Source organism: Phoenix dactylifera, unplaced genomic scaffold, assembly GCF_009389715.1.
Source record: "Phoenix dactylifera cultivar Barhee BC4 unplaced genomic scaffold, palm_55x_up_171113_PBpolish2nd_filt_p 000876F, whole genome shotgun sequence".
NCBI lineage: Eukaryota > Viridiplantae > Streptophyta > Magnoliopsida > Arecales > Arecaceae > Phoenix > Phoenix dactylifera.
In genome coordinates this window covers 98,982-112,648 of record NW_024068239.1, presented here as the reverse complement: position 1 = coordinate 112,648, position 13,667 = coordinate 98,982, and the positions used below count along the sequence as shown (strand labels likewise).

The 13,667-nt window shown below is 51.4% G+C and overlaps 1 protein-coding gene across 1 annotated transcript; it reads right to left on the bottom strand.

Moving 5' to 3' along the window:
* Nucleotides 1–6,435: 6,435 nt before the first annotated feature.
* On the bottom strand, nucleotides 6,436–7,402 carry LOC120107472 (tropomyosin-1, isoforms 33/34-like). Its single transcript, XM_039120745.1, has 2 exons — nucleotides 7,322–7,402; nucleotides 6,436–7,221 (listed from the first exon to the last, which is right to left on the bottom strand). Exons 1-2 carry the CDS (start codon nucleotides 7,400–7,402, stop codon nucleotides 6,436–6,438), a joined length of 867 nt encoding a protein of 288 aa, XP_038976673.1.
* Nucleotides 7,403–13,667: the final 6,265 nt, after the last annotated feature.

Genomic DNA, 13,667 nt, shown 5'->3' with positions numbered 1-13,667 from the left:
CCTTATGGAAATCGAGGTCGGGACTTCTTCCGACCCCCGCCTCCTATGCGAGACACGGGAGTTTTCCGTAATCCCAGAAAGTACTGTCGCTTCCATCGGGACCGTGGGCACGACACGGAGGACTGCTTCCAGCTCCGGAACGAGATAGAAGCACTCATCCGTCGGGGAGTACTCAACCGGTTCGTGAGGAACCGACATGAGGAAAGGAGGCCGGCGGAGAATACCATACCGTCCGAGAATTCGGACGACAACAGGCCCATTGCCGCACCATCAACATGATTGGGAGGGCCTCGGCAGGAACGGCCGCCCAGAGAGCACCCCCGAAGCGCCCACGCACTGATGAAGTCATCTCGTTCTCGGACGAGGACTTAGAAGGGGTCGAGACCCCTCATGATGACGCTGTGGTCATCTCTATGATTATAAATAGGTTTGATGTAAAGCGTGTCCTAGTTGACAATGGAAGTTTAGCCAATGTTTTGTATTATCATGCCTACCAAAAAATGGGGTTGCCAGAAGGACATCTCCGGAGAATTAATGCCCCACTGGTTGGGTTCACTGGGGATTCAGTCCCAGTTGAAGGTGAGGCTAGCTTCCTTGTCACGGTTGGCCTCGCTCCCCGGGAGAGCACTGTGAGGACGGACTTCCTGGTGGTCCGTCTGCCCTTGGTCTACAACGCCATCCTTGGGCGCCCGGGGCTAAACGCCCTTCGAGCCGTAGTTTCAACCCGCCATCTGCTCATGCAGTTCCCCACCGGCCAAGGAATAGGCGAGGTCCGTGGAGACCAGCTGGTTGCCAAGCAATGCTACATGGCGGCCCACGGAGTAAAGCGACCAACCGGGGCAACGATTCAGCCAACGGGCCCCTCATTACCCATAGAAACCCTCGATGCGAGGGACACCCCTTGGAAGAAGCAAGTAGAGCCCGGTGAGCTTCTTGTTCAAGTTCCACTACGAGAAATTTTTCTGAGCTAACTGTGCAGGTCGGCTCCGGCCTTGGCGCCTGCGAGAGGGACCACCTCGTCAGCTTCCTGCGGGACAACGCTGACGTCTTCGCCTGGTCGCCCGCGGACGTGCCAGGAATTGACCCTGAGGTCATGGTCCATCGGCTCCAGGTGAAGCCAACTAGCAGACCTGTGAAGCAGAAGAAAAGGGGCTCCGCCCCAGAACGACAACGGGCTGCGGCCGAGGAGGTGGACAAACTCCTCGGAGCCGGCTTCATCCGGGAGGTCTCCTACCCGGACTGGCTCGCCAATGTAGTCCTCGTAAAGAAGGCCAATGGGAAATGGCGCATGTGCGTGGACTACACCGACCTGAACAAGGCCTGCCCGAAAGACAGCTTCCCCCTCCCGAGCATCGACCAGCTCGTCGACTCCACCTCAGGACACCAACTGCTAACCTTTATGGACGCCTTTTCAGGGTATAATCAAATCCGAATGGCGCCGGAAGACGAGGAAAAGACGGCCTTCATCACCGACAAGGGCACCTACTGCTACAAGGTGATGCCCTTCGGCCTGAAGAATGCTGGAGCCACCTATCAGAGGCTGGTCAGCCAAATTTTCAAAGATCAGATTGGCCGAAATATGGAAGTCTACGTGGACGACATGCTGGTGAAAAGCCGAGCGGTGGAGCACCATGTAACTGACCTCAACGAGACATTCTCCAAGCTCAGGAGATACCGAATGAAGCTCAACCCGGCGAAGTGCGCGTTCGGAGTCACCTCGGGCAAATTCCTGGGTTTCATAGTCACCCAACGTGGAATTGAAGCCAACCCCGAGAAAATCCAAGCGTTGCAAGAAATGGCGCCTCCGAAAACAGTTAAGGAGGTGCAGCGGCTTGCAGGGCGGGTTGTCGCCTTGGGAAGGTTCGTCTCCCGGTCAGCCGAGCGCTGCCTCCCTTTCTTCAAGAGCCTCAAGCGGCCGAAAGACTTCCGGTGGTCAGAAGAATGCCAGCGAGCCTTTGAAGAGCTCCGGAGCCTTCTGGCCTCTCCCCCGCTGCTCACCAAGCCCCAGAAGGGCGAGGTCCTTTATTTATACCTGGCCGTCTTCCCAGCTGCAGTGAGCTCAGTCCTCATCCGGGAAGAGGACAAGCTCCAAAAGCCGGTCTATTACACCAGCCGGGTTCTCAGGGATGCTGAGACCCGATACTCCAAGCTCGAGAAGACCATCTTCGCTCTCATCATCTCGGCTCGGAGACTCAGGCCTTACTTCCAAGCCCACACAATAGCTATACTGACCGACCAGCCTATGAAGCAAATACTGCAAAGGTCGGATCGTGCGGGGAGGATCGCCAAATGGGCGGTCGAGCTCGGGGAATTTGACCTCGAATATCAGCCCAGGCCGGCCATCAAAGCTCAGATACTCGCCGACTTCATCGTGGAATGTACCCTGCCGGACGACCCCGAGTTGCCTCCCGTATCCACGGAGGAAGCACCGAGGCCACCATGGGTCCTACACTCGGACGGGTCTTCAACCTCGGGGGGTAGCGGAGCCGGGCTCATCCTCACCAGTCCAGATGGAGTGGTGGCCGAGCAAGCCCTGCGCCTCGAATTTCCAGCCTCGAACAACGAGGCTGAATACGAGGCTCTCCTCGCCGGGCTCAAGCTGGCGAAAGAACTGAAAGTGGAGGACCTAAAAGCCTTCAGCGACTCCCAGCTGGTAGTGAACCAGATCCAAGGAGACTTTGAAGCTAAAGAGCCATCCATGTAAAAGTATCTCCAAAAGGTGCGGGAACTCACGTCTGCCCTGAACTCCTTCAGTATTCAGTACATTCCCAGAGCGGAAAACCTCAGGGCAGACCAGCTGTCCAAATTGGCAATCTCCCGCATGAGCGAGCTTCCCAAGGGAACAATGCTCGAATATCTTCGGACACCCAGCACGGAGGAACCCGAACCCACCATGTGCATCGACTTCGAGCCGAGCTGGATCGACGGGCTCGTCCGTTATCTCCGGGACGGAACCCTCCCTCAAGATGAGATTGAGGCTCGCCAGATCAGGCGTCAAGCTCCACGGTATGTCCTATACGAAAATAGGCTTTATCGTCGATCATTCACTTCTCCCCTCCTCAGATGTCTCCGCCCATCTGAGGCGGACTATGCCCTCCGAGAAGTCCATGAAGGAATTTGCGAAAATCACCTGGGAGGTCGGGCGTTAGCCCATAAGATCCTACGACAAGGATATTACTGGCCCACGCTCCAGAAGGATGCGACGGACTTCGTTCGGAGGTGCGATCGGTGCCAATGGAACGCCAACATCCAACGCCAACCTTCGGCCCTGCTAACCTCAATCACCGCCCCCTGGTCGTTTGCCCAGTGGGGAATCGACATCCTGGGACCTTCCCTCTGGCCACCGGACAAAGGAAATTTCTGGTCGTCTCCATCGACTACTTCACCAAATGGGTCGAAGCTGAACCTGTGGCCCAGATCACCGAGCATAAGATGCGGGACTTCGTGTGGAAGTCCATTATCTGTAGATTTGGACTCCCCCGTATCCTTATATCCGACAATGGCCGGCAGTTCGACAACGTCCACTTCAGAGAATTTTGCTCTGAGCTCGGCATCGACCACCGCTTCACCTCGGTCGCCCATCCCCAGACAAACGGAAAAACTGAGATAACAAATCGTACAATTTTGCAGGGACTCAAGGCCAGGCTTGATCGGTCCAAAGGACAGTGGGTCGAGGACCTGTACAACGTCCTCTGGGCTTATCGGACTACGTTCCGATTGCCCACCGGCGAGACCCCCTTTAACCTGGCGTACGGCACGGAGGCTGTCATCCCACTGGAAATCGGCCTCCCCTCCCCAAGAGTGGAGCATTATGACCCTGGCTCCAACTCTTCTCGGCTCAGAAACAACCTGGACCTCGTCGAAGAGACACGAGAGGTCGCCCGGGTCCGTATGGCAAGATACCAACAGAAAACGGCCCAATACTACAACTCTAGGGTCAAGCCCAAGCTCTTCAAAGTAGGGGACCTCGTCCTCAGGAGGGCCGAGGCTTCTCAGCCAACTGAGCAGGGAAAGCTCGCCCCAAATTGGGAAGGGCCGTATCAAATCGCCCGAGTACAACGACCCGGGGCATACAAGTTGAAATCCCTCGAAGGGACTCCCATTCCGCGAAGCTGGAATTCCGAGAATCTACGAATGTATTACCAATGAAACCCCTAGGGGTTCAAGACAATCCAAAACGCGGACTCGGTCTCCTTTTTACATATGATCCGACCATTCCAATAATTATGATTATTTCTTCTAACGTCGGGTCGTTTGTGATCCTCAGATTCCTCGGCCAAGGTCGGGAGGCCTCGAGGCTCGACCGTAGAGTTCCAAACTCCCTCGGCCTCGGGAAGTGTAGCAGGACAGTGAAGCATCGACCTGGCGCATGATCCCTCGACTAAGGTCGGGATGCCCCGAGGGTCGACCGTAGAGTCCCAAACTCCCTCGACCTCGGGAAGCGTCGCAGGTCGGTAGCGCATTCCCAGACCCACTGACCTGGCGCACGATTCCTCGACTAAGGTCGGGATGCCCCGAGGGTCGACCGTAGAGTCCCAAACTCCCTCGACCTCGGGAAGCGTCGCAGGTCGGTAGCGCGTTCCCAGACCCACCGACCTGGCGCACGATCCCCCGACTAAGGTCGGGATGCCCCGAGGGTCGACCGTAGAGTCCCAAACTCCCTCGACCTCGGGAAGCGTCGCAGGTCGGTAGCGCGTTCCCAGACCCACCGACCTGGCGCACGATCCCCCGACTAAGGTCGGGATGCCCCGAGGGTCGACCGTAGAGTCCCAAACTCCCTCGACCTCGGTAAGCGTCGCAGGTCGGTAGCGCGTTCCCAGACCCACCGACCTGGCGCACGATCCCCCGACTAAGGTCGGGATGCTCCGAGGGTCGACCGTAGAGTCCCAAACTCCCTCGACCTCGGGAAGCGTCGCAGGTCGGTAGCGCGTTCCCAGACCCACCGACCTGGCGCACGATCCCTCGACTAAGGTCGAGATGCCCCGAGGGTCGACCGTAGAGTCCCAAACTCCCTCGACCTCGGGAAGCGTCACAGGTCGGTAGCACGTTCCCAGACCCACCGACCTGGCGCACGATCCCTCGACTAAGGTCGAGATGCCCCGAGGGTCGACCGTAGAGTCCCAAACTCCCTCGACCTCGGGAAGCGTCGCAGGTCGGTAGCGCGTTCCCAGACCCACCGACCTGGCGCACGATCCCTCGACTAAGGTCGAGATGCCCCGAGGGTCGACCGTAGAGTCCCAAACTCCCTCGACCTCGGGAAGCGTCGCAGGTCGGTAGCGCGTTCCCAGACCCACCGACCTGGCGCACGATCCTTCGACTAAGGCCGAGATGCCCCGAGGTTCGACCGTAGGGTCCCAAACTCCCTCGACCTCGGGAAGAGTCGCAGATTGATGGAGCATCTCCAAACCCCCTCAACCTCGGCGGGCGCCATAGGGCTCATGAGAAGCCCGAGCTCCTCAAAAGTCAAAGAATGACTCCGGAAGTTGGCGAGGAAATAAGGCCACCTACTCTGATACGAGGGGCGCAATTTTGGAGACACAAAAGGTACATCCTATTTGATGCTCGCCTTGTTATATTTATCTACGTATTGACAGTGAAACCCCGATTGAAATCGGGACCTTAATCTGGCCAAGGTCGGATTGCTTCTACAAGTCGGTGTAAGATTAATCTCCCGTTGACCTTGTGCATGCTTCGTCTACCGACGATCTCCACCACAACTCATATAAACCCTTATGGGCAAGGGCCAAATTCAGCCCCCATGCCCAGACTCCGATGTCAACTTGTGAAGATAACCTCAAAGGCCGAGGTGTTCCTTATAGGCCCCAACCCCGCTCGCCTGAATCTCGGCAGAGTCCGAGGGCAATGACTATGAAAAACCTGGCGACGATGTGACTATTGGCCTAAGCTCCCCTTTGGGGGACAACTTTCTTACGGGCCTGCGCCCCAAGAGCCAGGCTCAAAAGCTTGGCCGAGCACCTCGGTAGCGACCCATGTAGGTCTAGCGCGGCCCCACTTGGGGGGCCCGAAGCCCGAACCCGGTGCCATGAGAACCTAAAAGCCAAACTTGGCAACCTCTGCGACCTACGAATCCGAGCTACAAGACTTGGTGAAATTTCCTAAAGTCTAAGCTCGGAGCCCCCCCAGCTAGCGTAATCAGAGTTCGGACACTTATACACACCAGAAGAAAGGTAAGACATGGCCAAAGAATATGTCTTTATTAATATTATCCGAAGGCTCAGATACGAAGTCGAGAGTCGGCAGAAGTACCGACCTCGTTTGCGAGTGAAAAAGACAGAGAAGAAGAATAAATGTAGAAGTGAAAGAAAAAGCTTTCATTGATGAAACGCCAAAAGGCTAAGTACAAAACTAGAGGCCGGCCTTTTACAAAGTTGTAGGCCGACCTCGTTTACAATGAACATAGAAAAAACCGAAGTCCTAAGAGGCGGTGGCTTCATTAGCATCGCTCTCGTCGTCTACAGGAATGACCTGCGGGTCTTCAGTAGGCGCGGGCTCAGGGTCTGCAGCGGGCGCGGGCTCAGGGTCTGCGGCGGGGGCCTCGGCTGGCGCCGCGGGAACAACCTCGCTGGTTTCACGAGGTATGGCCTCCGCCCTCGCCGGTTCAGCTGCCACGGCTCCGGCCTCAGCAAGGTCCTCCTCGGACATGAGGGCAGCGGGGATATCGTCGTCGTCGTCGTCGGAGCCGTACCCGAACCCCATCCTCGGACGGACCGTCGAGAGGTCGAACTGGGGGCATATCCGGGCCATCTGCTTCCGGAAGTTGTCAAAGCCCCGGAGGAACCCGTCCACAGTCTCCTCCTCTAACATATCGCGGAACTCTTCTAACTCCTTGAAGAGTTCCACGGCGTTCTCGGCCCGCTCGAGCGCCCTCTTCTCCCAGGCCTCGAGCTGCTCGATCTTGAGGCGGAAGACCCCAGCCTCGTACTTCAGACCCGCGACCTCGGACTGGGCCTCCCCCAGGCGCGCCTCCGAGGCACGCAGGACCGATTTCGTCAACGAATGGGCGGCCCTCTCCTCTTCGAGCACCTCGACCATGGCGAGTCGCCCGGCCTCGGTGGCTTCCCTTCGGGCTTCGGCTTCGGCCAGCGCGGCCTCCAGCTCAGCGACCCTCTTCTTGGCCGGCTCCAACTGCCGGCTGAGTCGTCGAGTCTCCGCCTGACAACTTTGGGCAATAAACACCAGGGAGTCGACTTCATGGATACGCTGCAAAAGAGGAAAAAAGAAGAAGAAAGCAACTATAAGTAAAAAGCAGGCAATGTATGCATAAGTTAGTAGCCAATGAGAGGTTAAGGCAATAGCTCACCCGAACAGTATTACAGTAGGTACTGTCGACGATCTCTTCCAGCGACGCCCTCCGGAACTCGGCCCGGTCCGCTGGAAGCATGGCGTGCCGACATACCGCGCGCGCGGTATCGGCATCGTGGAAGGCCGAGCTCCCCTCAAGGATTGGGGACCCCGGCTCGGCTGACCTCCCCGCCTGATCCCTCGGGGAGCTCGGCTCGCCCGAGCTGGGGACCTCGGGGCCCCTGCTCGGCCCGGGCTCTGAAGGCCGCAGTCGGATCACCATCGGTCCTCCCCGCTGGGCGACAGGGGTAGGACAGAGTGGGGCTACCGAGCCCGCATCGCCGGTATCTGGCGCCCGCCTTCGGGCGCCCGCAGAGACCCCCGCCTCCGGGCCTCCCGTCCCGGCCGAGGTGGAAGCAGCGGCCGACTTCGACTTCTTCCGGGGCTGAGGGATGGCCCCGCCGGCCTCGGCCTCCCGCCTCTTCAGCCGAGAAAAGAGGGATGTGCTGCTAGTCGGCATGTGGGGGATGTCTGAAACCAAAAAATTTTTCGAGTGTCAGACCAGTGTTAGCGAAAAGAAGAAATAGATAAAAATAGGACGAGACAACTATTCTTACCCTCGGGGCGCGCCGAGCTCAAGCCCACGCTCGCCAAGGCGCCCTCCCGTAGGAGCTCGGTTAGGTTGAATCCTTTCCCGAGGGCCCGTAGGGAGTCCAAGACCCTCAGCTCCCTCCCCGAGGGATCGGAGAGCCTGTTGAGAGTCTTCAACCGAGGATGCCCCCACCTCAGGTTGAACCCCCACGGCACCTCGAATGCAAGAAAGAAAAATTTCTCCTTCCACTCATGAATAGAGGAAGGGGCACCCTGGAAGAGCGACATACTGCCCCGAAAGGCGAAGTATAGCCACTCTGCATCCGCCGGATTTTTCTTTAATAAAAAACACCGGCGGAAAATGCTCACCGAGATCAGAATCCCGTGCGCAAGGCACAAGGACAAGAACCCGATGATAGTTCTCCACGAGTTCGGAGCAAGCTGTGCTGGGACGAGTTGATACTCCACCAGCAAGTTGTTCACGAACTCGTGAACAGGGAACCGTAGGCCGGCCCAGAGCGTCTCGCGGTAAATCGCGATCCGACCTGGGGGCGGCCGCGTCACCCTGTCTTCCGGCCCTGCAGTTTCGAGACGAAACCCGGGCTGGAAGAAGAACCGGGAGCGGATTAACTCCAGCTCCTCCCTCGATAAGCTTGACCCTACCTCCTCCGGACCAAGACCCATTTTTTCAGAAAATTGAAGTAAACTAAAAGATGAGAGGAGTAGGTAGGAGAAGAAGGGAAACCCTAAATAACACGGGGCAAGAACCTACGGAAAGAGTCGCCGGAAACCGCTCCGGGGACCGTCGGCAAAGTATCGTTAGGAGAGAGAATGGAGGTAGGGACGACAAAAGCAAAGGGCGACCAAATAGGACTATTAGGGCAGACTCGAGGGGCTTATATAGACCCCCCTGACGGCCCGGATTGGCGGGCTTAGTTTCCATCCCCCGTCCAGATTGCGCCAGGTGTCAACCTCAGAACCCGAAGCACCGCATTCACTCCGGATCAATATCCCGGGTACGCAACCGAGGCGCCGTCCCATCGGATCTCACGGCCTCATCATAGGCCCACTAAACCGGATCACCTTAAAAGATGAGCGGACATCACCTCCGCTCCCTTCATTTAATAAGCCTCAGGGACACGTGGAGCGCCGAGATAACCCCAGCCTCCCAGATCGTTATTCCGCCAATACGAAATCGGAAACGTCCGACCTCAGATCATGCCACGTGCTCATTTCGAAGCGCGAAACGGCGTGCCTATTTAAGGTGGCGGCTTCGATTATAAGGTCGAGGCGCCACCTCATCGGGCTCAGGGAGCCTCATTATGAGCTCGCCGTACAAAGCGATCTCGGAGATCTGAAGGGCGTAATCATCATCATGGCTGCTTCGAGATACTAAGGGTGCAGACCCCGTCATAAGTCCGCTGTATAAAGCGATCTCGACGGGCCAAAGGGCGCAGCCCACGCCATAACTACCTCGAAATGCCTAAGGGCGCGGACCTCATCATAAATCCACCACATGAAGCGACCTTGAAGGTTCAAAAGGCGCGGACTTCGTTACAGAAGCTTTAGGGGTGCGGGCGTGATCCCCTTCGACCTCGATAACCACGATAACAACTTCTACTTCCCACGTCCGAGCCTGCAGCTCGAACTCGGAAGTCGGAGGGTAGTGTTGGGGGAATACGGTTTTTCCCCAGTAATACAATAACCCTGCCACCGGAAGACTACGCAGTCGACGACCCCGGACGACTGAGGTCGGTGCCCGACCCCAGAACGTCCGATCCCGGATCATCCGACCTAGAGGACTTCCGACCTCAAAGGCTTGTCTTTGTCGACCACCTGCCGCGGCCGTACCTCTCCGAGGTCCGGCCAAGGGCCATATCCTGCCATTGCCCTAGCATTTATTACAATGATCCCGGCAAATTCTCAGTTCACGCAACAATTAATGTGAATCTCCGGCCTACGCAACAATTAATGTGAATCTCCGGCCTACGCAACAATTAATGCGCGTGGCTCCTTTCATCTACGGATCCTCAGTTCTCCATGGCAAATCAGCTCGGCAGAGTCCTGTCCGCCATGATAAGTCTGACCCCAGCCTCACCGCCGACATCAATGCAATGATTCACTCGATCGCGTGACGGCTCAGGTCGTACGACGGCCTTACCTCCGACATCAGTGTAATTATTTACTTGTCCGTGCACCAGATCAAGCAACGTGCCGAGCTGTACGATGGCCTTGTCCGGTCACATCGCAGGTAAACCCCCCTATAAAAGGGAACCGTGCTTCTCAAGGGAGGGGGGGAACAGAGAGAGAGAGAAAAAACACTACTGCTCCCATTTTCTTTGAACACTATTTTGCCCCTTCTGACTTAAGCATCGGAGGGCCGGCGCCGGAAGACCCGGCCATCGGCTTTTCTGCAGGCACCCCGACAGAGGACGCCGCCCGCTGACGCATCACCACTCCCTCGCGTCCGCCGACAGCTCCCCCTCCTCGACGGACGATCGCCCCCGGGTCCAATTTCCAGCAACAGGATCTTTGCTCAATCTATATGGAATAAAGCAATTAGGTCTGTAACTAGAATAGAGGTGTAATTGGAGGGACAAAGCAAAGCTATTATTCAATAGTTAATTATTGTGGATAACTACAATAACATATATAAATGATGCATCAACCAAGGTTTATTAAATTATTCAATGATGACACTTGGAGTGATTAAGAATAGCCACTTGTTGCTCATATAAGAGGACATATTTGGGTAGTTAGTTGCTGAAATTAACTTATCAAAAGAAAGTTATTAGGACAATAGTGCTATTTTTATCTTCTTAAATCTTAAAATTTTTATTTGTAAAAAGAGATATTTGCTCTACCTTACCTATACAGCTAGACCATTCTACTTCATTTTATTTTTTTTTTCTCAATTTGGAGTCTTTGTTATGAGGATAAGGCCATAGAAGTCTGAAGAAACTATTTTTAACTAGAGATTGATGGAAAGAGGAGAAATATGGATTAACTCTTGGGATGAAAGCCAAGTGATTGTGTAGACACCACAAGTATCCTTTTCTAAGCTTTATGGCGTAAATTTAATAAGTGATCATGTGTATAAATTAAAAGCCCCTTAGTTTGGATGAAACTTTATCTTACCAACCCTTTTCCTTTGCTTTGATTAATTCTAAATTTTTCAAGTCCCACTACTCTAAATTGATCAATTGCATATTTAATTAAACCCAATTATACCGAGTTGCATCAGTTGACCCATTTACCACTTTCAGACCCTAATTTACTTATCTCAATCTAATTCTACCAATCTCAAGTCATTTGATATCTAATTTACTCTCCATTTTATTTGACTCTACTCCTTCATTGACCAAGTCTTAGTTTACCTAAACAACTACCTGGTTAATTTTTCCAAATTAACCTGAATAGGCTAGCACAAATTCACCTAATCTAGCCTGATTTACCAACTCATTTCAATTCTCTCCTAGTTACTTACTAATTTCACTTCACCTCAATCTCAATTAATAATTATAGGATCCACTTAGATTTCTCTATGCCTAATTTGATCAAATTCTATATGTATAAGTTGGTTGGACCCTAGTCAATTTACTTATGAGTTTAAATTTGCTGATTTTTAAAAGTATGTTAAATAAGCTCAGATTGAGCCCTCATTTAAACTATGACCTTCCCTCATAACCTATGTGTCCTAGTTAAAATTTTACATCTTTTGACATATCTTTACCCTACTAACAAAAATCAGTCAAATTACCTAAAATTGCATCTAAATATACTAAAAAATAGAAAAGGGGTGAGAATATTAGATAGAAATGACAAATTTGAACACTAACTACTTTTTCTTCTAAAGTTGGAAGAAGAGAAGGACTTTAAGCCATCATATCAATGAGATAGTATGCTATCATTGAATCAAGTTTTGATCTATAGCTCTTCTTAAGTCAATGATTATATTCTACTTAGTGTCATCTTAATCTTTCTTTAATTCAAAAATCAAACTCCACCATCTTTTTTAGGCCTTTAGTTCTTTGATTTTTTTTCTCTTCCTTTTGCTTTAGCTTAGGTTCCTTTAGCTTTAGCTTTCTCTCTTCTCCTATCTTAATTTTCTTGGATCTAAATCCCCCCAACCTAAGGACATCCTCAGTAGAGATCCAAGAAAATCTAAAATAAGAAAGTGTTTAGATTAAATTCTTCAAGAGGAACTTCTTTCTCCCTCTCTTTTATATTTTTTTTGTATATATTCATTTAATAATATTATTATTTGTGTAATTTGATGTTGGCCAATAAAATTTCTCATTCTTTGGTGAAAATTGGCTTGCACTTTGATTCCTTTGCTTATCTTAGCTTAGTTGTTGGATGCTTGCTTAGTAGTTTGTAGATCATTTTTTTGATCTTTTGGGTATCTAGATGGATGGATAGGATCTAGGACCTCTTATCTTATCCCATAGTCTCCTCCATCATCAAATCTCTCATTGATAGTATCTTAAGGTGTAGGAAACTAGAATTCATTATTTCAATATCTCATCCATGATGTGTCTATCCAATAGGTGCATGATATATGTACCATTGATCCTTTTACATAAGGAAGTACAGGACTAGATGCTTGTACTTAGGACTAAAGAGGATGCTTTATTTCTTAAGCATTCTCTAATAATACTCTTAAGCCTTAACCAAGCTAGGATTTTGTAGAACTATCTTATCTACTTTTATTTCTTCGGATTTTCTGGTTTTTAAGTTATAAAGAACCGATGGTGACTTCAAATCAACCTTAGATTATGATTAAGGCTCATGTATTGTAGGATGACAGGAGCCAAAGTGAAAAAGAAAAATAAAAAGATTGTGAGAGGGGGTCCCTTGGGTTTGGTTGTGAGGTGGGAGACAAGAAGAGGAAGGATGCAGAGAAGAGAAAGGAATAGAGACAGAGGGAGAGTTAAATAATTATAGTTGTGGGGGTGTTTTTGGAAAATACAGAATGTTAAAAGATTTAGAAGCGGGAGACCAAAATGAAAATTTTCAAACAGAAACTCCAATGCACTATAGAAAAGAAAAAAAATCTTAATATAAAGTGGTATAAGGCCTTTGAAAGCTATCTGTTACAATAATAGTTATTTTAAACTATGGCTAATTCCATATCATTGTGTAATACTACCTTTTGGACTAGTAGAGATGGTTGGGTGGTGTTGTATCATTGTAATACTACCTTTTGGACTAGTAAAATGCAAACCATTATGAGTTAAATATAATTGCTCAATAGCATCTTTTGGACTAGTAGAGATGGTTGGGAAGTGTTGTAACATCCTCTACCTGTAGACACATAGCAGATGACCAATAAACCGCCTTCTCATATTGCATGTTCTTATATTTTAAAGGAAATAAATAACAACTAGATTGCAAGAATAGTAAGATTTCAAGAAGATTTTGCTCCAATTCTTGTATACACAAGCATATGTTATAGATATTTCTTTATCAAGAAGAGAAGATCTAAATCTTCTTCTTTGTCTAGGAAAATAGAACCATAACTAACATTTTAAAACATTGTTGATTGGAAAAATGAAAAAAAAAAAAGGAAGGCTAAATGTTTAGATAAATAAAGGATCATTAAACAAGCTTTGCACTCTTTTTTGCGCATAAAGAGCCAGTCAGGACACGCACTTTAGATTTTCCAGCCCAAGCATCTTCTTTTAAATATTCCCCAGCCAGAGACAAACTCGCTTCCATTACTCTGCAGCAGCACATAACCCAAACCGCACCCACTTGGTGCGCCCACGGCC

Excerpts from the sequence above, each read along its gene's own strand:
- LOC120107472 (XM_039120745.1), bottom strand. The coding sequence starts at position 7,402 with ATGCTTCCAGCGGACCGGGCCGAGTTCCGGAGGGCGTCGCTGGAAGAG. Across the intron at positions 7,222-7,321 it reads CCTACTGTAATACTGTTCGG|CGTATCCATGAAGTCGACTC; the intron begins GTGAGCTATTGC and ends CCTCTTTTGCAG.